At 37.6% G+C, this 27495-nt stretch overlaps 1 protein-coding gene across 2 annotated transcripts; it reads right to left on the reverse strand.

The window, feature by feature from the left end:
* ZNF326 (zinc finger protein 326) lies at positions 1-27495 on the reverse strand. Of its 2 annotated transcripts, XM_055724367.1 has the most exons (13): positions 27327-27495; positions 26749-26823; positions 20371-20497; positions 17887-18292; positions 15000-15198; positions 13200-13234; positions 12215-12302; positions 9903-10017; positions 8759-8906; positions 8327-8426; positions 7273-7403; positions 6291-6386; positions 1-723 (listed from the first exon to the last, which is right to left on the reverse strand). In XM_055724367.1, exons 1-13 carry the CDS (start codon positions 27340-27342, stop codon positions 559-561), a joined length of 1701 nt encoding a protein of 566 aa, XP_055580342.1. In that variant the 5' UTR covers positions 27343-27495; the 3' UTR covers positions 1-558. The 2 variants fall into 2 exon arrangements, with proteins under 2 accessions (XP_055580342.1, XP_055580343.1); XM_055724368.1 differs by lacking the exon at positions 26749-26823.

Genomic DNA, 27495 nt, shown 5'->3' on the forward strand with positions numbered 1-27495 from the left:
TAACATTTCTTAAGTGTTTTATTGCTACAAACTGGTACATCTTATCACAAAAAGCTACAAGGCATATTATAACACATACTCTATTATACAGAGTGCAATGCAGTCCCCGAAACAGCCACACTCAACAGCACAATTTTTGGAGTTACTCATTCTGTACTAAGAGGTAAATATGATAAGCTTATGCCATACAGCATTTAATATATTTACCCCACAGACCCGCCTTTCTTTTCAATTGATTAGACCAAAAATTATTATATCCAACTTTCAATACACACACCAAAAAAATAGGATGCTTAAAAAAATATACAACACAATGTTTTAATCAGCTTTAACAGTCAGTTTTCTATAAAAAGCTCAACTAAAATAGTCTTAATTTCATTTTAAACAAAATCAGAAACACAGAGGAATTATATAAACAAGTTCTCCATGGAATGGAATGCATGCATACGGTGGGGAATCTTCAACAATTTCATTTGAGACTATTAAAAAGTCTTAGCCACTTTAGAGCAGAAATAAAAAGCTGTTCCCCCCCCTTGATATATTTTCATTTTCTTGCACTTAGTTATCTTCAGTGTGGTCTAAAGTGAAATCAGTCTGTTCTTCAGTTTCTTCTTCCTCTTCTTCCTCCTCTTCTTCCTCACCCTCAGCTGGTTCATCAGCTTTGTCCTCCTCTTCTGCCTGCTGCTCCTGAGCCTGATCATTAATTTCAAAAGGATTTTCACCCTGAAGCAGAAGATTGAAAACAAACACTTTGATATTTCAGACATGAAATAAAATTATACTCATAATTTCAGTGAATTAAAAAGGCAGCCGCTAAGAAATGCTATGGTGTTTTATACAGCTTTTTAATAGGGTGCCGTTTTTTTGTCAATAAAATCAAAACAGGTTTGATTTTAAAAGTTTATGCACACTGGAAATGAGGATTCAAATAAAATTTTTTCATGAAAGTAGAAATGGCACTGAGAAGAAGTCCAAGTATGCTACACACAAACTTCAGTTTAACTTCAACCTTCAGTAAGTTAAAATTACATGGTTAAGTTTCAATATGTTTTTAAGAACTACAGCCACTTCCTTTTTCTCCTCAATTAAAACCAAATCTGAACAGAGTTTCGTTCTGCTTTTCCTTACTTAGTCTTTACTTACTCCAAATAATTCTACCAAAAAGACACTCTTCAGCGTATGAAAAAACAATTTAGAATTATATTGACTAGTCTGAAATTCACCCCATTGCTTATCTAGAGAAATTATTAGATTTCTCAGTATTTTAAATACATTAGCATTCTAGTTTTAAACTTTCTCTATTTCATATAGTAGTTCAGTACAAGACATACCTCAGCTTTCACTTGTTTCAGAAATTTAAGAACTATGTATAATCAATAAAGAATAACAACATGAAGTATTAGCAGTTTCTTTGCTGAAGTTCCTTTCACATTCAAGCATCTGACAGAGCAAGTCTGATCTGAGCATATGACACCGATCACTAACTACACTAAGATAATGATTTTAATATTATTTAAAAGATGATCCAAAAGAAAAACAGAGTTCTAGGCCTCCTGTACTTATTTGCTTAAATATTTTTCTTCCGTTACATTTTTCTGGTAAAGTCTTCCAGGTGGCCTATGAAACACTGAAAAATTAGAAAGCTATAAAAACATTTAACAAATGCCACTAAACAAAAACTTGGCTTCCTTGTTATTCAAAAATCAAGAAAAATCATAACTTCATATTTAAAGAGTAACACAAAGAAAGCAGAATTTTTTGAGGCCATGCTATTCCAAGTCCCAGGAGAATTTCATGCATACACTTTATAATGGCCAGTCTACAGCACCTAGATGGTAATGTCTGCTGAGCCCCGTCAACTCATAGTCTAATCAAAGACACAGCTGCCACATATAAACCCCATGAATAAGCTATTTAAACTTCTTTGAGATACTAAGTTTGACTTTTTTTATAAGAAGATTCTCACAGGCAAGGGTCAAGCACATAGAAAGCTGGTATCATAACTTATCTGAGCCCCGTGAACACAGCAAAACCCCACATCTCATTACTTACTACATACTATTACTGTTTAGTATAAGTGTCCCAACACAGAAATACCAAAAATACTTATTAGCTCAGTAAAAAGTTTCATCAAAAAGCAAACCACAGGGAAAAGCGAGTGCCCAATCAATTCAATTCCAACATCAAGAATTAGTGCCACTCCCCAAAACTGTATCCATCTATTTTCCTTTTTGGACAAGTGCAAGAGACCACCTTACTGTAAATGCTCCAGTGCCATTTTCCTTAGGTTCAGCCAAATATTTTCCATCATCTGGGTACAGGAACAAGGATTTCCAAAGACAGACAGAAATAAGCTAATTACAGAGTTAAGAACACTCCACCTGGTAAGCTTCAAATACCATCAATAGACATTACAGAGGGAAGACAGCTATATTAAGAGTTTCATATGTCCTGATAGAGAGCATTGTTTCCTAGCAAAAGAAATCAAAAGGTAGCCTTCCTCTGTATATGACTCACAAGGATATCAGCCCTTTTATAGGTCTGATATAAAAGGAAAGACTAAAATCCTCTCACGTCTAGGCTAGGCATAACTATGGAACGTAACTAAAGAATGCACTTCTGAAAGGACTACTTCTACACTCCTGCAGACAGCTTCTGACTGTCCCCGACTCTTGGGGAGAAGCTACAGAAAACTGTTACATTTCATTCCTATGGAGACAGTATGTCGCTTCTGGCTAACCTAGCAGAACTGGATTCAGCACACTACTTCTGGATGAACAGACTTCTATACAATAATAACAAAAAAAGTTGAAGTTGCTTTCTCCAACTGTTTTTTTCAGAGAAAAATGCACTTTTCAAGTTCTCAAGCCAAGGAAAAAGTTACTGCCCTCAAGGGGAAGATCCTAACGACTGTGCTCTTTTCCAGTGATGTAGCATCAGAGGCATCCAGCACAGCATGCAGAGCCAATTTTGATGCTAGTTGATTTTGACAGCCACACTGGTCCCATCTTCCCAGATGGCTTTAAAAAACAAAACAAAAAAAACCCAGAAAACAAGAACACAGACACACCATTGAACTGCTGCAGAAAGACTTTATGATGCCTACAGAGCATAAAAACACAAGCAGGTAAGTAGTTCATTCCCAAGAGATGCATTCCTTGGGTTCCTTGTCTCTAGAATATTTAAATTGCAGAGAAACCTTAAGACTGTGAACTGGTGTTTACAACCAAAGCTTCAGGATTCAAATGTCCCCAGAAACCACGCTCCCTATCTGTTTATAACAGGTCTCACAAACCTGACTCAAAAAGATACCGAAGTCTGCCTATCTAACTGGTAAACTTTAGAATGCCTTCACTAATACACATGAACACAGTCCTGGGATATAGTGATAGAAAATGTCAACCTCTATGACACTTCTCTTGAGCAACATCCCAGCATGTTTTAATCACAGACATCATTCTATCTAGGAAGTTCTAAATGGTCCAAAATTAAGAGATAGTCATGACTTCATCAAGTGGTAACTTTTTGCCTGAGAAACAAGGTGGTCTTTTTTCCTCAGTATAAAGGGACTTGCTGCAGGTTCATAACATTTCCAAGATGATTGTTTCAGAGCGGCCAGCAGGTGGCTTGTAGTAGATTCCCCCCTGCTTCCCTCCATAATACAGATGTAGGGGAATAAGGAAGAATGAAGAACTTTTTAAAAAAGCATACAAAGAATACACTGGAAGCATAAAAGGATGTGACACAAGACCAACACTGGGGAAACAGAGGGCTCTTTAAAAGAAATGGCCAAGCTAAGAAACAATCCTTTCAAGGTTCTTTGATTGAAATATCTACAATGAAGATATCAAGATATGTAGAGGAAAGGTTCCTTGCATGCAAAGGGTAGGATGCAAACATACCTTGTTAATTTAAGCACTGTACTTGGTTTTCAAATACAGGAATTGAAAAAAAAAAAATCATGGAATAAGACAGTGTAAAAGACTGTCACCAGCACCATTAGGATCATAAGATCACATGCATGTTTTGACAACTGGAAACCTTGGTTCTAATACAGCAGTTTTCTGGAAACTGAATGAAGTTTTCAACAATGCAGACACCAGCTTCAAAGCAGCAGTGAACAGATGCAGCATTTCATGACAGAAGACATGATAGCAAAAATTATTGTCCTAGCAGCTGGGGTCCAGTAGAACACTGGAGGAACAGTACATGTGACAGTAATTCCAATACTAAAAGATCCAAGGAAGCCGCATTAGTAAATTAAGAAGGCCACCTTGAAGAAATGCTATTCTCCACCATTATGATTCTTGTTGTTTTCATTATCTGCTATGGCACTAGCAACCACTGTCAAGACCTATCTGGATCTTTGTGTTTTCCTTTCCGTTTGTAACTATAGTCACTGACCAGAAGTGTAACAAAGATCAGAGCCTTTATAAAAACACCAGGAGCTCTTCTAAAAGCTGCATCACCTAATTTACCGAAGCTGTCTTCCATGGAGCTGGGACATTAATTGCAAATGTCTTGAAACAAATGAAAAACACACACACACAACACATGAGGGATTATCTTAGGCTAACTCCATATAGATCCTTCCATTTTCAGTGGACACCACAGACACCTTTACCATGTTAAAAAAAATATAATTAAAAAAAATCACTTAACTCAGTGAAAATTACCAGGGGTTATTTAACCTTTACACCCTTTCTATAGTCAATGTGTTCAAGCTCACAAAACTAGCTGAAAGACTCAAGTTAAAATACACATACTTATTTAGCGGGTACAGGTAAATACTACCAAGTTTGTATTCATTTCTTGAAGATTCTGCAGTGAAATTTGAAAACCTACAACTGACCTCATAGTTAAGTGGTTAAACATGAAAGTGTTTACAGCCAAAACCAATTTTTTCTTTCTGCTTTCATTTTCACAGTGCAAACTAAAAACATGTAGTTAAAGAAACTGATTGTAGAATGACATATTTGAAGCTGTAAGTTTGTTTAAAAAGGATGCATCCATTTGCTTTCTCTCCTTTTACACATATAGTGAACAACCTGTGGAGCTGTCTCTAGCTGAAAAAAAATAAAATCAAAGGGCAAAAGACATTTTCCATTAAGCATTTGGTAGAGGAGTAAGTCACAGAGAATTTTTACCCAAAAGAAATGGTCAAGGTGTCCCAAGTAAGACAAGAGCTGTTACTGCTTATCAGTTAGTTCACTCCAGACCAGAAGTGACTATCTACTCCCTCATTTTCAGTCAAACATTAACTAGAGCCTTTAACCTTGAAAAAAAGTCTTAGACAATGCAACACGCAGCTAATATTCTCAAAACTGATCACCTGCTGCAGTGTCAGCTAGCCAATCAACCCAAATTACATTAAATTGTCATCTACCAAGCAGTTACTCAGTAGCTTCACGGGGCAGTCAAATTTACTGAAGCAGAACTTTTCACTCAAAACCACAATGGTGGCAGGTGGGTCCTAAATACCAGTTGTGGTAGAGAGATGGAGGACCATTACCCTCAGCAGGGTGTGGTTCTAAAAGGCAGTACTGGCCTCAACAGAAAGAAAAGCTATCCCAAATAAGGTTGAATTAGGGAAATGCACATCTTCTAGGCTACAGATAAAAAAACCAAGCTTCCCAATATGCGCAGAGAAATCAAGCAGTGTAACAGAAGAGAAAAAAAAAAAATCAATCAAAAGTGACTACCAGGAATAGCTAACAATGGTACTACAGAAAAAGTCACTTCATTGGCCTGGCAGAAAAAACATCCACATTTTGCCAAAATGATTTCACATAACATTTCTCGGGCCACGCATCTGTAACACAGGCTGCCAAGGCTTTTAAATTGCCTGATCACAACTACTGTCATAAGCTTTCGTTTTCTGTATGTTGCCATAAATTCTAGAAATTCTATGGAATAAAAAGTAGCAGAGTAGTGTGCACCACACACCGGAGCCTTCGCTCCTAAACATACACACCGACTCAAGTGTTTTGTGCTCATTTAAAAGACACTGCAGATGCTTTCCTAAAGCTCGATTATTTTTTTTCGTAAGGGCATCTAATTAAAAATTTACTAAAAAGAAATGGTAAACAAAAGCCAAAAGCTGCTAAATCTGAAGGTGGCAAGTTTTTCAGCAAAGTTATCTGAGAATGGCAAAATATGTTAAAAGTATATTCAATCTGTGAGCTGCCTAGAAGGCAGAAGCAGAAGACAGCACTGAGGTTACACTCCAAGAGCATGGAGAAAATATATAGCAACTATTACAGACTACCTTTTTCCCATTTGCATCTTACCTTCACATACAGCTCATACCGTGCCTTGACTATAGGATTATTCAAGATACTGGTGGCAGTAAGAACACTCTCCCTTTTTATTTGCTCTCTGTAGGCCTGGGAAAGAGATTTTACAGTGAATAATCATCACATAGTTATTACAATCATCACACAAACTTGAATTAATGGTCCGTTTCTGTAAAGAAACTTAGTTTGTTGCTTTACCTTGACCAAAAGATACATTCACATCTTGCTCACATAACAAACTACAACCATGCACCTATCTACAACCACAGTTACCTGTTTTAATCTACAGATAACATCCATGCTTTTCCACCACAGCCTAACATACTGTTGAAGATGCCCCTGCCCATTGAGGGAGGATTGGACTAGGTGACCTTTAAAAGGTCCCTTCCAACCCTAACTATTCCATGATATTCCACAATCACAGAAGCTCACATACAAACAAAACATTACTTGCTTACTATGACAACTGTGATTTTTTTTTTCATCCATGCTACTCTTTCAACCCTTCTACCAAACTTAACAAGTGTGTACTGCTAATTCTGAACTGGTCTCACTTTTCTTCAAATTAAAAAGTTAACAGCCAAGCAAAAAAAGATACCAGGATTGTTACCTTGCTAGAAACGTAAGTATTAAGTTTTGCAATCTGAGTAACAAAACCTTTCCAGCACTTAATGATGTTTAAAAAAAATCCCATAAAATAAAAAGTCATTCCCAGTAACCACCTCAGGACTTACTACTGTCAGCTATTAAGCACACCAACATTTCATTAACTGGGGGTGCTTAAGTGCTAGCTACTTCACAAGACATTACGTTTACAAATTTTAATAAGGACATTATAGCTTTCTAGAGAACAAGTAATACCAACAAGAACTCAGAAATTACTTGCACCAAGTACCATAGGACTTCTCATCTACCATTAATTATGCTTGGGCTTCCGTTTTGTTTGGGTTTTTTTAAATAATATGACATATCTTACTTGTTTTCCTTTTGTGTGGTCAGGAGATTTTAAGTGCTGCTGAACAGAACTGTGTAATGCAGGAACATACACACTGCAAGCACTGCAGTGAACAGTCTCAACTTTCATCATATGGTCATCAGCAGTAACCCCTGCCAAAGAAGATGCAACAAATCACTAAGACAAAGCATGTTATTCTAGGGAAGTAGGAAAGGGGACTGGTCGTTTAATACCAGAAAAACTAGAACTGTAAACACGTCAAACTGAACCACAGGGGAATATTCACCCAAATTTGGGCACCAAAATTAGGCTTTCTGAAGGCAAAGTGCTGAAGGAGGAAGGCTCTTCACTTGGATATTCCAACTCTTTCCCTCCACAGACTATGTATGAGACCCAGGCAATTATGTTTGCTGTCTGAGGTTATGATATATGAACACCTACCTGCCTAAACAGAAGGAAATAAAAATGATTGTACTATTGAACTGAACTAGTTAATGTACACAAATGTCATCTATTTAAAAACAACAATAACCAATATCCTTAATACACATTTTGATACAAGAACCAAAGCTTCACCAAAGCAGCTGGATTTACTTTACCCCTTATAAGAACAACTAATTTCTTTCCTTGCCTCCCCTCACCACCAGGAAGAGCATGAATCCAATTCTTGCAATTTTAAGTATTAGCTTGCCAACAGCACACTCTGATAATAAAGGCATACGGGTCCTCCAGTACTTATGGAAAGTACACAAAAAGAATTTGGGAGATGGTTAAGATGTTAGCTATATCCATTTTTAAGTAGCTTTTAGCAGTTGTCAAGTACTTAGCACAATGCTATCTTACTTTCCAACAAGGCTATCAGGACAACGAACATAAACATGGTTTGCTATCTCCCACTGTGCTCATGTTCCACATTTTAACAGAAATGAAGCAAGAAATTCCAACCAGGTACAGGAAAGGTATGAAAACTCATAATTTTAATTCAAACATTTTATCAGATCTGAAGAGGAATGATAGGAGAACAGGGCAAGCAGAGCTCCACAGTATGCACTTTCATATAAAAAGCATTACTCACCTTCCATTATATCTTTTTCAGCAGCTTGAGCATTTTCTGTTTGGTTACTTGTCTGTTGCTTACGCATAGCTGTCTTCTTGAATTTATTCACCATACACTCCTACAGAGAATCAAAAAACCCAAAACCTGTAACATTTGATGTACAGCTGTTGATATCCCAATAGGAACCTGTACTTACAATATTACTCAGGATAGCTCAGTAATACATAGCAATTAATTGCTGTTACTTCTTAAGGCACTACTTTTAATTGTAAAAGTAACACTGCTTTACAGACTCTGAATTTGCTTCAATTTTTAGCAATATGTGCTGTGCCAAGTCATCTGCAAAAGGAGTGACAATGATAAATTAAGCATATTTTGAAGATACATGGTAAATTGTTAACTACACTCTAATGTAAAAGTATTATATAGCTCAAAAACCAGTTGCCTTACATGAAGGAATTCCATCACTACTTTGTCAAATTTGGTTTGCTTCTGGATATGATCCAATGTTTCCTGGTGAGCTGCACTCTCCAGATGTGCCTCAATTTCTTTTTCTTCAAATGTTCGAAATTTGCAAAATGAGCAAGTAAATGCCATTCTATCAAGAGAAATACATTAAACAATATTACTGTTAAAGAAAACATTCTTCTCTCTCTCTCCTCAAAACGATGAGGACTTGACAAACCTATTTGGAAAAGGAACGGGAAAAGCATTCCTTAAAGCAGCCTAAGTGGAAAAAAAAAATAATCCAGTATATTAAAAGGGTAACTGCTACAAGAACCAAATACAAATCAGGCCAGTCCAAGTAATGAATTATCTGTGCAGAACATGAAAATTGCTGATATCAGAAGCTAGCCATTTAAAAGCCACATTATTCTGTGAGTATATCTACCACAGCTCTCTAGTTTGTGTCACTTTTTGTAGTAGCTCTCATAAGCACGTCACTCCATGATTTCCTAACTACAAATAGTCAAAAGAATTCATTTAAAGCTCATTTTCCATACAAAACCTATGTAATCTTTATAAGGAAATATGGCCTCCTCAGTACAGTAAGGAAAAGGCAGTAATGCTACGACCTTATACTGCAGTGACATAGAACAGTCTTGTATGGTGATGGCCACTAGCCTGCTTGGCCGTGACAAGACTCAGAAAAGTTACAGAACTATCTACCTGGTTTTGCTACAAAATCACTTACCATACATATAAAACCAGAATAAAGTCAATTTCTAACAGCTTATTAAATCGGCATGAAATACATATTTAACTGAAGTACATACTTCAAAAGCAGTGCCATTCTAAGCTGCTTCTCAAGTGTGCACTAATGCACTTGTGGGAGAGAAGGGGTTAGGAAACTGTATTTTCTGACACAGCAGAGGGCCAGTGAAATATTCAGTCTTCTAAGCCACAAGATTTGGGTGCTCTGTTTTAGTCTGAGGGTTTTTTGTTTGTTTGGGTCAGGTTTTTGCTCATTTCTTCACTGCATTTTATTTTCCTAAAATTTCCTGAAAACCCTTTTGGACTGATAACGACCCATTCTTACAGAAGGATAAAGGGGAAAAAGAACACTGCACACAAGACAGAAGTTATAACAAACCTGTATCCATCACCGTATTTTTCACTGTTTTTTTCCCTTCTACGCCTTTGCTTCTCTCTTCTGGCCTCAATTCGCCGCTTTTCTTCTTCCTCACTTTTAACTTCTCCTTTGCCATCTTAACATACAATAGGAGGATATTAAAATATCACATTAAAAACAAACAAACCAAAAAAACTCCACTCCACTCCAGTAAAAGTATCTGTCTTCCCTGTCTCCTTCACAAATACCTCAAAATGCAGAGAATGATTCTATATCAAAATGGTTCAACAACTTATTTAAATGCCACAAAAGTTTTGCTTTGTTTGCCTCCTCTAAAGACAACCAATTTAAACATTTGCTTCCGACAACGCAAACTTAGTAGTTAAGGGGTTACACTCTAGATTACATTCATAAAAGAAAGGAAATTCAGAGTTAAAGCAAACCCTACCCTCCTGTGCCTAGTTATTAAAGGCCTCTTCAAGTGACTGACCAGGAAAGGGTACTGGGGAGAAACACATAATTTAAAACTCTCCATGGTTTTAGAACACCATACCTACAATGCCCTTACATAAAAAGAAATTATCTAAAGTCATTCTCTTCCACTGAGAAGGCAGTTTCCAAGCCCAGAAGTTTTCACAAAGGAGACTATGCAGAATTTCATTAAGGTGCAGTATCCAACCTGATCTTCAACAACTTTATTAATTTTCACTAGACTTCGCTTGATTTCACAGAAAAGTGATCCAAAGATTCTCAGCTAAAGAAAAACCACTGAAAGAAGAGCCAGCTGGGTGAATGGGGTAGGAAACAACCACCACACAACAAAAACCCAACCAAACCTTCAAAGACAAATATCATTAAATTATCACCTGGCATGTAAGATTTCAAACAAATGTCAGGAAATGAGTTTTGCAACATTAGTGACTTCTAAGGACATTTTGACTTTTTGTGTAATTGTACTTACGTTCGCCTTTGCTATGCCTGCTTTAAAAGCGCATGGACAAAGGGAAACAACTAGAGTATTATTCAGTGAGTAGTTATAGATCATAAAAAAAAAAAAAGGATCACTTAGTTTTCTGTTGCAGTTCAACCTTAGGAGAGGCCAGCCTCCATGAAATCTGCCTCCATCTAAACAGCAACAGAAAGGAATGTACAGGAAAAAAAAGAAGGAAAAAAAAAATAGAAAGACCTGCGAAAAGCTCTGTGACTCTAGAAGCATCACTGAGTACTGAAAACATTTCCACTGACTAGCAGCTTACACTTCATTGCTGATTAACCCAAGGTTTTTTATTTTGTAATAGTTTCAAAAATTACTCTGATCCAGGGAGGAAAAAAAACTCTATCCAAAAGTTTTTAAATTGAATTAAAAAAAATAATCAAGAAACAACTACCCACCCACAGAGGCAATTCTGTTAGTGTTTTACTGCTGTAAAAATAATCTGGTATGACACTGTAACAGAGTGAAACAGCCTGCTCTTGCCTCTCAAGCTCACAAACACAAGTGCCCATCCTGTTACAAGCCAGGCAATGGAAGTCTTGAATCTACATATGAACTGGGAATCCCCAGTGGGGCTCCCACTTTTAAGTGCACTTAGTCAAACTTCTAAAAATGAAAAAAACCCACATAATTAGTAAAAAAAAATTTTAAATTACTACTATTTCAAGAAAAGAAACTAATCAGTTGGCTGTAAATTTCCAGCACTCCTTACCATCAGATTAAACTACATGCACAATCAGGCCATCCACAAGGGAAGGGGACTAAAAATAATTTCAGCCTTAACACTGGATTTCTTTGTGTATATGTTTGAAATCACTAAAGTTAATATGCACTTTAACTGATTTTATGTAAGCTAATAATTAACCTATTCCATTAAGACTGCACATGAAATATACCTAATATTCTTGAGATGAGCTCTCCAAGTTAACCAAATCCACTTTTATAGAAGTGACTCACCTAGGATTTAAGGGTGAGGTTGATCAGCTAGTGGGATAAATAGTAGGATATGGGTGAGGAACCGATGGGATAAACAACATTTAAGCAATGGAATGGCTGTAAGTACAGAAGACTATTTACATCAGTTTCACAAAAATAAAGCAAGTCAAACAACAACATACAGAGATGATCAGAAAGCAGAGAGAAAATAAGCATGTAAAGAACAAAACAAGTGATGGATAGATGTTACAATCTTCTTCATGGCCTAATTTATGAACTGTTGGGGCAGGAGGAGGAAAAAGTCATGCTACTCAATTAGAGGTCACACATACCAACTTACTAAATCTATTCAAAGTCACACAAACACAATACCTACAACACCTTACCTGACAAAGCAACTTACCTCCAAAAGTCTGATAGCCAAGATCATAAGCATCTCTTGTAAAGTCTTCATATATAACAACTGCACCACTTGTGTCCACTTCAATTTCCTAATAAAGTCAAAGCCATAAATTTTCTAAGAAAAAAGCCCCAACAAAACAATGCCATTCTAAAACCAGAAAAAGACAGTGCAAATTCTTTCCAAGAATCTGATATTTGCCATTTTTATCCAATATGAAAATGGAAGAAAGCCAATTGAGTATATAGTTAGACTCAGCATACAAACACTTCAACCTATACATTCCTCCTTTAAAGTCTCTGTGAATTAGTTTCACAATCACAATCCTGTCTTCTACATAAACACTCTGACTTTCAATTCAGACTTTTAAATATTTAGTTGAGAATACATCAATACATCCACCCAAAAATAAGGAAAACATTCCCGTTTTTCAACACAGGAACCAGGATTAGCTTAGTTTACTAATCACACTCTTACATATTGTTGCAACTGATCTTTCTGTAGGTGGGAACTAATCTTTGTACCCTATCACACAACACCTGTTAACACTGGTTCTTTTTTTACTTACCCTCTCCTTGATGTGTCTTGTATCTTACCCACTCTTCCTCACTGTTGTCTAATAATCTCCCTGTCATTTTGTACTTAATTTCTCAACCCACCCAAGCAGGTCAGAGGTGTATAGATTCAAGCAGACTACCTATGACAACATGAGACGTGCTCATATGACAGCTCTCTGTGCAATGCAAGAACAGGTAGAGCCTACAAATACACTTTAAAATTAATTTTCTAGGCTATCTGCACAAGCTATAAATCTTTCACTCAAAGCCAGTAAAGATTTCAGACTGTCACCAAAATAAGACAGTTTTATATTACATTTAGAAAAAATTCCAAAACTTAAGCCCTTTAGCTTAATAATTTTTTGTCTTAAGGCATACTGTGCAAACTTCTGAGAGAATCACAAACATTTTTCAGTGCTGGGAATCTTTACCTCTATAGTAGAATCCTGGAAAGATGATTTCATGTCTATAAAAATAAAACGAGGAAGAAATAAGTAACGCAGAAGTGCTGTTGATTTTAAGGCAGTAAGGCATTTAGGAAAAAAAAAAAAAAAAAGCCTGCTTGTTATGCAGCCAGGGCAGTCTACATCTACAATTTAACATATTTTTCTAATACTAGATGCAAAATCACTTATCCTTCGGAATATAAACTAAACAGTCTTCTAGAAGAAAACTCCACAAAAACAAGAAAGCCAAGACTGAAAGGGCAATACAATTGAGATGTATTTTCATGCTTACATTGTATACCAATTGCATCCAATTTTCTGTCGTCACCTGCTTTTTAGTTTTAAACTACATGATACTGCTTAAAGCATCTTTCAGTTCAAGCTTCTGAAAACTGTGTTAAGCCACCCAGCAGTTTCTTTCCCCCAGTCTGAGCAACAGGACAGGTTGGATAAAAAGTGCATTCTAGCAGATGCTATCTACTTCACTTCTTAAAGTAACTTCAGTATTATGTAGTACATTGGTCCTTGGATTGTGGAAATCAGTGAAGGGGAAGAGATAATAAACTATAAGTGCTCTGTCTGAAGGTAGTTTAGAAAAGGAGAATCTACAAAAGTACCGAAAGAATAAGTAGTCTGATATACCTGGATGTGTATTTTACAGACCCATTTCATCACAACAAAGCTGGCGAGTCCAGCAGTAACGCTCCCTATGCAAAAGCCAGAGGAACATGTCCTATACACCCAGTGCCTGAAATTTTTATAGTACTCAAAGTTAAAGGAATAGTTTTGCAATACACAGCAATATAATTAGAATTACAAAATCAAAAATAAAATTTTCACGTGGAATTTTCTGCCAAGTCTGACTGGGCATTTACCTTACAAGCACTGAGCTAAAGTAATTTTAAGCATTTTTCAGGTGCAATGTGAAACCAAACTATATAAAACACTGTAGATCTGAATTACCGAGGAAATTACAAGCACAAAGCCTAGAAAATTTGACTGATGTAAATGCCATTCTTAATATTTAATATTCAAGTTTACATTCCCTCCAAGGAAGTAATTTATTCACCTCATTAGTGATTTTTGTTCTCCAGCTTTGCCTGCAATATCAAAATTATTATAGTTGTAGGATATCTTTAGGGAAGCTGAACAAACCAAGCACCACTAATACTTTGAAATTTATATTTCCGGTTTATCTGTCCTATTTCCAGTTCTTCTCTTCATTATGGCATTTCATTTACACAAAGGAGCAATCTCTCTCTGCCTTTCATAAATTATTCTGTAACAATTTTCACTGTTTTCTGTTTGCCTTCTTTCCCTCTCCACTTCACCCACACCTTATGCCTTTATTTTAGCTGTTGCAGTTGATACACTACTATTTATATCCATCAAAGTAATTGGACAGCAGGACCCAGGCTCATGCAAGGGCTTATCTTAATATTTGTCAGGCATTGTCACTTAAGGCAACCCGAGATCTGAAATGATTTTTAGTGGTAGAAATCTGCCTCCAGGAAGTATCATTATAAAGTCTGAATGAAACTGTCTTCAGCAGTAGATATTTAAACACATCAAAATAGTCAATTTCCTTCAGCACATTATCTTTGCAGTACAAGATTTAGAAGAGTAAATTCATAAAACCTGTTGTGGAGTACTTCTAAGGTAGAAAATGAAGAATTACAAAACAGCACATACAGCCCTCTTCCTGAATATTAAACCCAAGTAATTCCTAATGAATAAAAAACCAACATTAATTTTAACTTAAGAATTTTGGCACTTGTTACTTACTAGGTGATTTTTTCTGGCTCAGCTTCAAAATAGGTTTTGTCATTTTGGGTTTCTTGATAAATGTCCCGCCAGGTTTGTTATATGGCTGTGGTATCATTTTTCTTTTTATTCCTCTTGCAGCAACTGCTGCAGGACTGGGTTTGTTATGATAGTCAACAACAATTCCAGGTCTGTGCATTCCTCCAAAGTCTCCCATATGCTGAAAATTTGTGAAATCAAGAGAAATGTATTAGTATATCAAATCAATAGAAATGAAACAATTACTTGGTACAATAAAACTGTGAACTAAGTAAAATCTGTGTCCTAGAGCAAAATGCAAGGGAAATTTAAGCTCCCAGTTTGATGTTGTGTTGTGCAATGGCTTTGTGGGTGTTTGTCCAGTAGAATGAATACATATGTACAAACGGTGTTTCTGCTTATTCAGAACCATTGTCCAGACAATGAACATGTCTATCAGAGTTCGTATCTCAGCCTAACATCTTGGCTCCTCTCTTCAGATTCTCTAGATGATGAATGACTTCTCCCTCTGGGAAAAAACAGAGCTAACCAAAGCAGGTTTTTGACACTTTAGGCAGCAGTCATTTATAAAAATTAAAAAACCCAACAACAACAAAAAGGCAAAAAAAAAAAAAGCTTCTTCATACCAAATTATTAGCAGAGACTCGAAAAATGAATAAAGAAGGTTGTCCAGTGTGGAATAAAGATTAACTAAAGGAAGCTCATTCTTTCTTTTACCTATCTTTCTACAGAATTCAACAAATCCAGAATTTAAAAGTTGGGCCTGGAGGGAGTGCTACAAAAACATGGCAGCAGTAGGAATGAAAATTCAGTTGAAAGGCAACCTTGCTATGATTTCTAAGTTACCTCTCTGAAGGCATGGAATAAATGAGTAATATAAAGAGGGAGAATTTAGGTAGCTGCAGTATTTTCAAAAGCACTAACATACTACTAAATATTAACTCAACTGCTTGATTAATAAAGGGCAAAGGAGAGCCCACTGACTGGATGGGTGACTTGGATAAGCAGAAATATTTGTATTGCCATGAGAAGAGAATTAGTATTACACTACCAAAATTAAAAGAACATAAAAATAACTTTAAAGTACTTTGTGAGAAGTATGACTTTCTTTTTCTTATGTGAATTTCAAATGACACACAGAATGTACCAAAACAGGCACTTTTCTTAACCAGAAGTCCATGCACAAGATTTCCATGTTAATTTATTTAGTCGAGACAGTTACAGAACCACCTAGCATGTACATTTACACTGTACGCACATAAATTTGACATGAAGTATGCACTGGGATAATTTCAAGTACTTTTTTTTTTTAAACAGTCTATCTATTAAAGGTGCAATGCATTTTACATATGGTAAGTAGTTTAGCCTTTACATTCTCCTTTATCACATGAAAGACCAAAAAGAGAAATTTCAAAACCAAAGCAAAACAAAAAAGAAATAAGGCTACTTGGTTGTAACTGCACAAAACTTTCAGATCTAAAGGAGTTCTGAAAGGACAGCATCCAAAGTTAAGAACCTAACGCTTTCAGCTCACAAGCAGAGAAACAAAGATTAGATTCTATTTCTCATACCATGCCACATGCCAGCTAGCAGCCATGTGCAAGTCTGAGCTAAAATTTGTATACGGCAACTATAGTACTCAAGAATGCTGCAAAGTAGACTTTCTGGAACAAAACCACCACACAATTAGGCATTTAAAAGACCCAGTAAAAAATAATCTTCCTCTACGCTTCAAGCTACAAACAAGTTGTATGGGTTAATATTAACCAATTGCTTCCCAAAGAAATATGGCACACTTAATTTTAAAATAAGTTACACCTAGAGGCACAGGCAGAAAAATGTTCAATGAACTCTTCATGCTTAAAAAAAAAAAAACATAATCAGAATTGGGATTATAAAACCAAGATAAAGGGACACCATCAACCTAAAGTTAGTACTTCTGTCAGGATTTTTTTATTCTCTTTTGCATTTCTTTTCCCTAGCTCATTTAACATCAAGCATTACTTCTCTGAAGTGTGATCCACTATTTTATGTACAGTTAATCCTGCTGTTTCTTGGACATACAGTTTTTACATCCTACACTGGAAAGGAGTCCCCTGGAAAGGAGTGGGAACGTAAGTCCTCAAAACAAAATCAATGCGGGTGACACGACTAGGCACACTATCTGGAAATTAATCTCAATTCTGTGAAAGGACCCGATTTTAAGTTGATGATGCCCCTTTAACCATACTTTAATTTTGAAAAAGAATCACTGTAACTGCTAACCACCCATCTTTGCCATTTCCTCCCCATCACCCTTCCAACACACAAGTCAGAGCAAGAATTAAGTTTAAAAGAAGACTTGATGTTTGATAAAGCACGTGTTCAACATATTGAAGAATTAGCTAAACTTTTACCTTTACAGGAAACAAAAACTACTCTAGCATTCACAGCCTGTGTTTTATTTTTTGCTTATACATTGCACCTTTAACCTACTCAAAACTTCAAAAGACTTTGAATTAAACTTTTACAATATTCAAGACTTCCCCCACCAGCAGCAAAGATGCTAGTGTTTACAAGGAAAAATGCAAGTCCTTTTAACCCCTTTTAGACCAAACCTATTACTTTTATCTTCACCTTTCAAACAAAAGGAGAGATTTAACAAACCTTATCAACTAGTCCTCTATTACTCATTACTTTCGACAGAAAGAGGGACTGGGTACTACTTGAAGACAGGTTCAAGGGGGTAAACAACATTGTCAAACCATGATAGTTTGCTTGGACAAAAAACCCACACTGTACTGAACAGTGCATTCATTTTAAAGCAGTGGTCTTGAAAGGGTTTAAAAGAGTGTCTAGTGAAAAGAATCTGAAAAGATTCTGTACTTACTCCTCGGCCTCGGCCTCTGCCTGTTGATGGTCCTCCAAAAGCATCATAGTTTCTGCTTCCAAATCCACTTTCAGGATAAGCAGGCGTTCCTCTCCCCCGAGAGCCTACAGGTGCAGGCTTCATATGGGGTGAAGAAAAACTGCTGTAGGAAGAGTAACTCTCTCTTCCTCTGTCCTCCATAAACCCAGGCCTCAATTTTGAACGGGAGTAAGGTGCTTCCCAGCTAGACCCGCCCTGGTTTCTACCTCCGAAAGAGTCAAGGCTATTCCGGTAGGAGTTGTCAAATCGACCACCATAACTACCTCCGAAGCGGCTTTGTTCGGGTTCATTATAACCATAGCCAGATCTGTACAGATCTCGCCCACCCAGAGAAGACCCGGAGTCGTAAGACTCATAAGGTCCAAACCTGGAAAAGTTGCACAGTGAGGAGAAAAAAAAGTAAGCTTACTAATGTTATACATTTCAAAAGACAAGTTATCAGTTGACATTTATCAACTAAAATCAATTTATTACTGTACTGGTCCGAACAGTTGTGTTATTGTTTAATCTTGATTAGGGCTGGGCAAATCACACTATGACCAGATAGAAAGCTATCTGAGCCAGTTTTGCTACAAACAATTCTAAAGTTCAGTATGCCTGAACTTTGTTTACTTAAAATTTTCAGCAAGTTATTTACTAAAACATCATTAGAGCCCAGCCCTAGTCTCACAAAAATCATCACCTGCAGACATTCATAGGCTAGTCAAACTCTCCTTTCTTCAAAATCATGCCCTCATATTCTAACAGTTAAACAGCAGTTAAAAGGCGGCTTAGTTCTGAACTGAGGAGAAAAAAAGAAAGATCTTTTTTTTAGTGGTACAGTTGTGAGTCTTAAACACCCCACGGTTCTAATTTTAAAGGAAAAACACAGGTGCTCTTCCATCCACATTTGTACTTTTTGGAAATTTTCTCCCTTTTAAATTCTGTCTCCCAAAGAGTTCATGATCTTCAGTATATCCATCTTTCACTTGCAGACTGTTAAGTCTAGCAACTCAGGATTTTGAAAGTCTACCCAGTGCATGCACAGTGGACACAAAAACAGTCCTCGCAATTTCAGAGTAGAGTAACAAGGAGCTGAAATCTTTCTGAAATCTTTAGTTATTTACCAAGAGTTTGCTTTGCCAGGGGCAGGGTGGGGCAAGGGTTTCAGGCTAGAAATCATCAGTATTTGTAACCACTTGGAAGGGAAACACATTAGTGTCCCTGCAGGGTTAGAATAAGGTGATTCAGCAGGAGTTGGGAAAGGCAACCCCTTGACAGATAAAATATAAACTAGAACAGACTCAAACTACTGGCTGTATCTACAGTAAACTGAATGCCTTCATTTTAAAGGATGTTAGTCTCAGAAGACCCAACGATACACAGAAAATGACACTATCTACAGAAAGAGCCCATGCACAATATTAACGTTACATGGCAAGAGACATTTCGGTGTTCAAGTAGTCATTCAACCTCAATCATATGCAGATTACTATATGGTAGGTACAGCTCATTCCTGAATCTCTGCTCAGACTTTTAAGTCAATCTTAATGTTCATCATTAAACAAATTATAAAGTGTTTAACAGAACCGTGCAGCAAAACACAACACTTCTCCAGCCTCCCTACTTAGCATTGTCCTTGCCCAGTGGCACCACAGTGACTACAGACAAGAATCATACAGTAGTCTGGCCACAGCCAGACAAGAATTCAAGGGCGCACACAAGAAAACCATCAATTATCTAAATTTTCTTCACATTTTGTTTCCTCCAAGATAGAATCGCTACTCTGAAAAGCATGCTTCTTTGAATACAATATTAAAACCTAAATCAAATCAGCTGCTCCCTACTGTTTTTATCTGAAAGAGCAACAGTAGTAGTACCCTAGCATTAAATACACAACTTTAAGACCACTGCATCAGAATTTTTATTTTTAGACCAATCCATCTTACAAAGCAGCCCAGAACATGCACACAGTTTTAAGTGTAATCAGTACCTGCCAATGAAATAATCTGGACATGACTTTCAGATTCAATACCAAGATCATTTGAGCACTGCACATTCAAACCAAAGAACACAGACCCTAAATGTTCCTTGAAAACGGAATGTTGATAGATTCGGTCTAAGGCACTAAACCAGTTAGGTCTAGTCTGCTATGTCAGAAATGGTATGTCAGGCCAATCAGCTGCAAATTGCTAGCCATTACTGAAAAATAAACACTTTTTCCAGTTTCATTCGAAGGCGCACTGTTTCACTATCAAACTTTTCCATAAAAATGCTGATTATTATAAGAATCTAGCTCTTACAGTTTAGTATTTGCCAGTATTTATCAAACATGAAGACTCAGAACAAAAGTGTTCATACAAAATCGTAACAACATGCCTCAGGAACACTTAAGTTAGAAGACAAAATTATTTAAACTTAAACTGGGTTTGATCAATTCTTGGGACAACTGAAGGATTATTTTACCTGTTACCACCACCACCACCTCCTCCGCCTCCACCTCCATGACTCTCCATCCCATAGGATTGGTTAAGGTAAGAGTCCATGGATCGTGGGCCACCATAGCCTCCATGCCCATAATCACGGTCCATGTCTAAAAAAAGAGCAGAAAAATGTTTATAAAGAAAGCAAGCAAGAAGTCTTATTAAGTAATCTAGTTAAAAATCTTAAGTAAAAGGTTTACTCTTTGCCACAGTGCTTAAACTATTTTGCAACTGCCAGCTGCAAACCAATTTTGACATTCTGCTTAGGGAAGCAGTGTCTTTGCCATCATCTGAGCACCTCTTAACTGAAATCAAGTTCATATTTTTTTCCCCAGTACTGGATAACTCAGCATTATTGTTCCATCAGCTGGAATTCAGACGCAAGTTAAATTAAGAGAATTAAATGGAGAAGACTGACGTAGAATATGTCAGAAGTTAGTGGAGAATTAAGGCCACTTCCCACCCTTTAATAATACACACAGCTCACAGGCATCTGCTTTCTCTATCCAGCCCCTCAAAAATATTCACTCACACTGACAGACACCCTGGGTCAAGGTTACAAGCTGTCATGCTGCAGTGCAGATTCTGTATATAGACTACAGTTAAACAAAATAATTTTCTCCCATCTAGCCAAAAATTTATTGAAATCACCACTGAGCTGCAGCCTGCTAACTGCAGTAAGATGTTGGTATTTCATAGCTGAACTGATGACACTTTGTGATATCTTTGTATCTTGAACTGAAGTCTGGCAAAAGAACTAATTTCTTCCTCAACACTGGAAGTCCTACGTAAAAGTTCTGGTTAAATAACCCACTCAAATTCAAAGCACTGAAACAGTGTCATAGATCTGCATAACGAATATGATTCGCTGTCTTCTTGCAACATACACAATTTGCACTTTACTGGCAGTCTAATGACAAAAGCTGCTTCCCGGTACCAACCAACACTAACTTCTGGACAATACAAAGAAAGCCTGGCAAGTCAAGCCTCACAGAAAAGGTAACAGAGAAGGAAAACACAGTGAACACATGAAGGATTAAAATAAAACCACACAAAGACTTGTCCACTCTGACAAGAGAGAGTATTTTATCCATTTCAAAATCTCCAAGTGTAAACCACTGACTTTTCCAGAAGACAACAGGACAATAAGCTCACTTGAAGTTGTAAGAAATTCTCCTGTTTAAAGAAACATAGTAATTCTCTGTGCATATCATTTCATGGAAATAACTGTAGTGATGAAAATAAGTATATATACTAAAGTATATATATATACTGTTTGTACCTGCTTCCTGTTAGCACCAGGCAGCCATTGCAATTCACTTTCTTAATCTGTCAACAACAACAATTCTGCAAATGGTACTGAGCTGGCTGTATCACTTTTACACAGATGTTCTTAGCATGCCTGAATAGATACTCCAAGAAATGAAGATCTCCTGCTGGTTTTTTTTTATTCTAATGATTGTAGGTACTTCTGAAATAAAAAAACTTCGAACAAGAGAAGTCACACTGCACCTCTTTCCATGTTCTGAACATATAATAAAGATTCTACAGCAAAGCACAAAAAAAAGCTTTTCAAAATACTAGTCACGTAGCATCACACAGCATCAACTTAAACTGCAAAAAGTTACTCTTTAAAGAAATGGCTAAGCTTTCCAATAGAAACATCCAGTATTTGTCTCTGGTGTGACTGAATGATCTATCACCAAATCCAGTGGTGCAGGCCAGTAAAAAGCGTAAAGTAGCCAATAAAATAAATTCAGTTGCACAAAAATTAAGGTTAGATGATCTCACAGTCAATCTCAAATCCAAGGTGTTGTTAGGTTTTGTTTTTTTAAATACAGTATATCTAATCAAAAGACTGACATTCTGAAAACTATATAGAAACTATATAGAAAACTATATAGAAAAAATATCTAACCTAAAAGCACCCAGTAATCTACCATAGTTTCACCTGCTCCCTATTATCTACAGACTCTGAGATGCACAAAAGTAATTTGGTGAAGAGTTGAAGAGATGAATCACATCATTCAACAAGGAAGAACACAACATACTATCAAGCTCCCTGCCACTGCAATCCAATTCTGTTATAGTGTAGTAGGTAGTGATCAGTGTTGTCCAAATGCCAGAAGTTAGCTAGTAGGAAAAATACAAAAACATTCACAGAGAAGGACTCTTCCAAAAAATGGTTTGAAGCATAGTTTCAAAATAAGTTTTTAGTCTAAAATTTTCAGCAGGAAAGCAAATACTTCTAGAATATGTTCTACAACCACACAAGAACTTCTGACATCCACTTTTGCTCACTCTCCTTACTCATCCACACTTCGTGTTACCAAACACCAGCAGTCTTACTGCAAGAGCTATGCCAGTGCCCAAACCCTCAAATCACTGCCTTTAGGACATCATCACCTTCTCCCTAACAGTGAACAACTTACTTGTCCTTTCCAGACTCACTTCACTGCATTTACCTACATCATAATACACTCACTTTTGAAAAGGTTTAATAGGGGATACAAGAGATATAAAGAAGCAAAGAGGGATGATCACTTGCATGATTTTCTACTACAAAAAACTGGAGGTAGCAAATGAAACAAAAATAACAAGCTACAAAATTAACTGGATCTTTTTCACAAAACAGATACTTGAGTCCTGGAAGTGCTCTGTGTCAAGAAAAAAATGTGCATGGATTTAAGAAAGAAACTGGAGAAATCTACTGACAAATTCAAAGGATGTGGAACACAAAGGCTATGTCTCTGGTTCAGAAAGTTCCCAAGCTACAAACCAGAAAAAGCATATAAATATACTGAACAAGTACTTGTACTATTCCTTCCACATCTCCAAACGGACAGCAACATACAAGATACTGGTGAGGTGGGACAGACACATCTTTGACCTGACCTAATGAAGGTGATTTATGATCTCCTTCCAACTACTTCATTAACTGTTCCAGACTGCTGAGCAGCCAAGCCTATCATTCCAACCACTGGCCTCCTGGTTCATTTTGTCAGCTGCAAACTTTACCAAAGTTTTACAGATATTTACACCTCAGAGCCTGACAAACATACTGCATTCAAATTAGGAAGTATAGTATTTCTTCAGGCATTAAGCTTTTCTTTACTCTGAAAGTCTGTGCTCCAGATAGGCTTTATCCTAAAAAGGGGAAAAACATACAAGATATAATACAGTAAATATTCACTTTGGTGACCTAAAAGGATTTCAACTTCTGAATCTAATACCTGAATAATAATCGCTCACACAGCTTTAGTTATCACAATCTCAAGGTAAATAGCTTATTAGTTGACAAATGTCACAACTACAGACATCAAAATCCATTCACACTGGCCTCTTTCACACTACTGGCTCTTCTTCTAACTAAAGCAAGACAGATGGACATGGAGCACTAAAAAAGCTGTACCTGCACAGAACCATTCCCTCTGCCTGTAGCCTACTCCCCATTCACTGTTACATTAGCTCTGGCTGTTACCACTGGCAGAGATAAACAGAAGTTGCCTGTCTGTGCAAACTATTCAGACTAAATGTGAAATTGTTCCACATACTAAGAGAACATGTGCTTAAGCACCAGAGAAACACCACCAGGAATTGTACTGAAGCATCTCAAACTGCAAATTCAGAAGTGTAGTACTTCATTTAAGTTTAAATAGTAACTGTTTGTCAAAGAAACCTTTGACAAAATATTTTATTTGCATTATCTATGAATACTACAGAGTGAAAAAGGGAAAAAAAAAAAGCAGCAGCAGCTCATATTTGCTCCTAAAGTTTAAAAATTAAAGACTAAATTTCTGCACTGATGAAAGCACTGACAAAGCATCTGAAACAAAGAGTTTGTTGAAGGAATAGATCAGGTTTTGGATCTGCAACCTCTTGCATAAATACAGTGTGGATTAACGAGCTGTGGAATTTAAGTATGGAAACAGAACTGCAAAGAACAATCCCACTCTGTATTTCTAGATTATACGCAAGTCTACTGGGGTAGCGGAGACAGGAGAATAGCTGCATCAGAGGGGGAAAAATGTATTACCTCTAAATAAAAAAAAAAAAAAAAAAAAAAGAACGGGACACTAAAAGACAAGTTCAATTTACAAATTAAAATGTTAATGTATATGTATTCCTTCAGATTAAAAAAAACACCCACAACAGATCTGGTGGAGAGATCATTTAAAATGGCTGCAAAATATAGCTCAATAGCCAGCAAAGAAAAATCAAGTTTTCCTTAGGAAAAGAACTAGGAAGTTAAATACGTAGCAGATAGGACTCAGAATCCCTTGGTATAAAGGGCTCCATTTAAAAGAAAAAGCTTAAGATCAGAGAACATTGAAATCATTATTCACAGCACAAAGAAATGAAATCACTTTCAACAATGTTATCCATGTGGAGCATATGAAAAGGCTAGAAAAATGAGAAAGATCTTACAGTAATAAATACAGGAAAATAAAATAAACTTCAGTAAAATAAAAATAACCTTTAAACAATAAGAAAAACACAAGTACCAGCTTGAAAGAAGCTAAATTTCCCTATGTTTGAAATTCATAATCCACAGCGACTACAAGCAGCTTAAGAATCCATTGTGTAATGGAGTAAGCAACACTTTTTCCAGGTACATTAGATTTTTCATAACACTATGCCTGCTTTAAGATCACAACCTTGCTATTAGATACAGAAATTTTAACACACCATTGAGTCCCATGCAAAACAAGGAACCAATCTAACAATGCAGTTGAATTTTAGGAACAGCAGCAGAAGACGCTTCCCCTTCCAGATTAAACGGGCAAGTTACAGTAAACAAAATATTAACAAGAACAGTTAGTAACACATTTGTTAATAGTATTAACAGAATTTATTCTACAGGCCATATCACTTCTGTCTCAAACCAAGTTATGAGCAAGAAACAGTGGCAGAATTACAGTGGTCATCAATCATCCAATGAGAAGTACTTCACACTGGTTAAGCTGCCAACCAGAAGAGCCTTGCCAAGAACTCAAAACTGGGAAAAGATGAAAACTCCCAACATCCATCCTCTGTTGCCATCTACTGGACCCCTACAAAACAGTCTTTAGCCCACTGTACATCATGGGGTAAGACAAAGCTTTATGCATGCCTTACTAAGGTATATACAATGCATAAACTTTAACATTAAATGTTTCAAGCTGCAGACATCATAATTAAACTTGTTAAGTAATAATGAATAATAGAAACCTTAATTATCACAGTGAAAACTATTATTACAGAGGTACATGAAAGGAACAATCTAATTGTACAACATACATTTCATTGGTTACTTCCCATAGGATGAGCCTGGATTCACTTTAATACTACTGTCATCTGATAGCAGAAAAGCAGGTTCTGGTTAACGGCTACAGCGAATATTCCAGTAATGCTTAAAACCGCCAATTAAGAACCTTTTCTACTAATATTCTAAAGGACATTTAATTAGGAATCAACACAGAAGGCTAAAAAACAGGGTCACAGCTTTACTTATCTTACTATGAAGAAAGAGAAATGCAAAATAATATAATCAGCAAAAAAAGCTAAGACTCAAGGAATGTATCATAAAAATGATCATACTGCAATCAAAGATCTCTCTGTAATCCAATGTGTTATTTCCCTGTAACAGCCAGCAAGAGTATCAAGAGACCCAACAGCAGACACTTACTTGATGACATCTGTAAATGAAGCCTGGGCACAGTTTATGGTAAAGTTTTTACATTAACATCCTTTTAGTACTGGCATGCTGGCAAGATAGGTCGAGTCATTTCTTGAGTCTTACTAAACTCATAACCTTAATCATCTTACAAAATTATGTGCATTCCTTTTTGTTGTATGTATTTTGTTGTATGTGGTATTTTTGATAGCGTAAAAACAAGAGCTACCTTTTGCTGTATCACATTTACTTTATATGCTTCCTATATTCCTTCCCAAACTGTTAAAGTAAACTTAAAAAAAATCAAGCAGTTACAGGTTGTTTCTTTCCATGTCTGTATAAAAGGAGGAAACATCCTCCTTCTTTTCAATAGTAGCAAGAATCAAATACAGTAGTCCATAAGAAAACAAAATATTGATTTATGCAAAAAGCATCATCATAAGAAAAGTCTGTATTCCCCACCCCCACCCATCCCCATTCCTCGATCTCACAATTTTGATTTGGAACGTGCATGAGTTCATGTTGACATGCCCAAGATGAAAATCAAGTCTCACTCCCAGCCAGTTACAACTCCTCCAGAAAACAACATGTGCAGTCAAACCATGTTACGTACTTTTAATAACCCGATTGTTTTTTGTTTTTGTCAACAGTGACTGTTCAGCCCCAACTCTTTTTTTACAGGTTAGACGTATTTATAGCTCATACCTGAGACTGACCCACTGGGCATGTTCACACCACAATGCATGGGGGTATCTGGGAATCTCCAATCTCTGTCTTCAGCTGGAGAGGATGGGTCAGTGAGAATGACTTAGTGCTTAGCAAGAGCTGGAGGGGAGAGACAGGGAGCCGCAACAAGAGGCGGCTCTCTCTCCTGTCGGATCTCCAGTCTCCTGACACGACCCCCTCACGGAGCTTGCCCCGAGCTCCCCCCGTTCCTGCCCGCGCCGCCCCCGCCCGCCGCCTCCCCCTCGCCCCCCGCTCGCCCCGCGCCCCAGGGCGCCTCGCCCCGCGGAGGGCCGCCCCCGCCCGCGCCGCCCGCCCGCCCGCGCCGCCCCCCGGGAGGGCCCTCCTCCCGCGCAGCAGCCCTCCCGCCGCCGGCCGCCGCCGCCGCAGCTCCCCCGACCCGGGAGGGGCGGCGGGGAGGAGGACGAGGAAGTGGATGAAGGGGACTCCGTCCTGCGCGGAACAAAGCGGCCGCTGCCATTTTGAGACGCGGCCGGGCCTCGCGGCGGCAACGGTGGCGGCGGCCGGGCCCTACCCTCGCTCTGGGGGTGCGCCCTCACCTTCCCCGTAGTCCATGGCGGCGGCGGCGGCGGGCCCTGCTCCCCCGGACGGCTGGCGGCCGCAGCGGCTCCGGCTTCTCTCAATGGCGCCTTCCACCACAACGAGGCAAGGCGGGACCTGCGCGCGACGGGGCGGCCACGGCGCGCGGCGATTGGCCCGGGCGCCGCG

Source organism: Falco cherrug, chromosome 12 (genome assembly GCF_023634085.1).
Source record: "Falco cherrug isolate bFalChe1 chromosome 12, bFalChe1.pri, whole genome shotgun sequence".
In the NCBI taxonomy this organism is placed as follows: Eukaryota; Metazoa; Chordata; class Aves; order Falconiformes; family Falconidae; genus Falco; species Falco cherrug.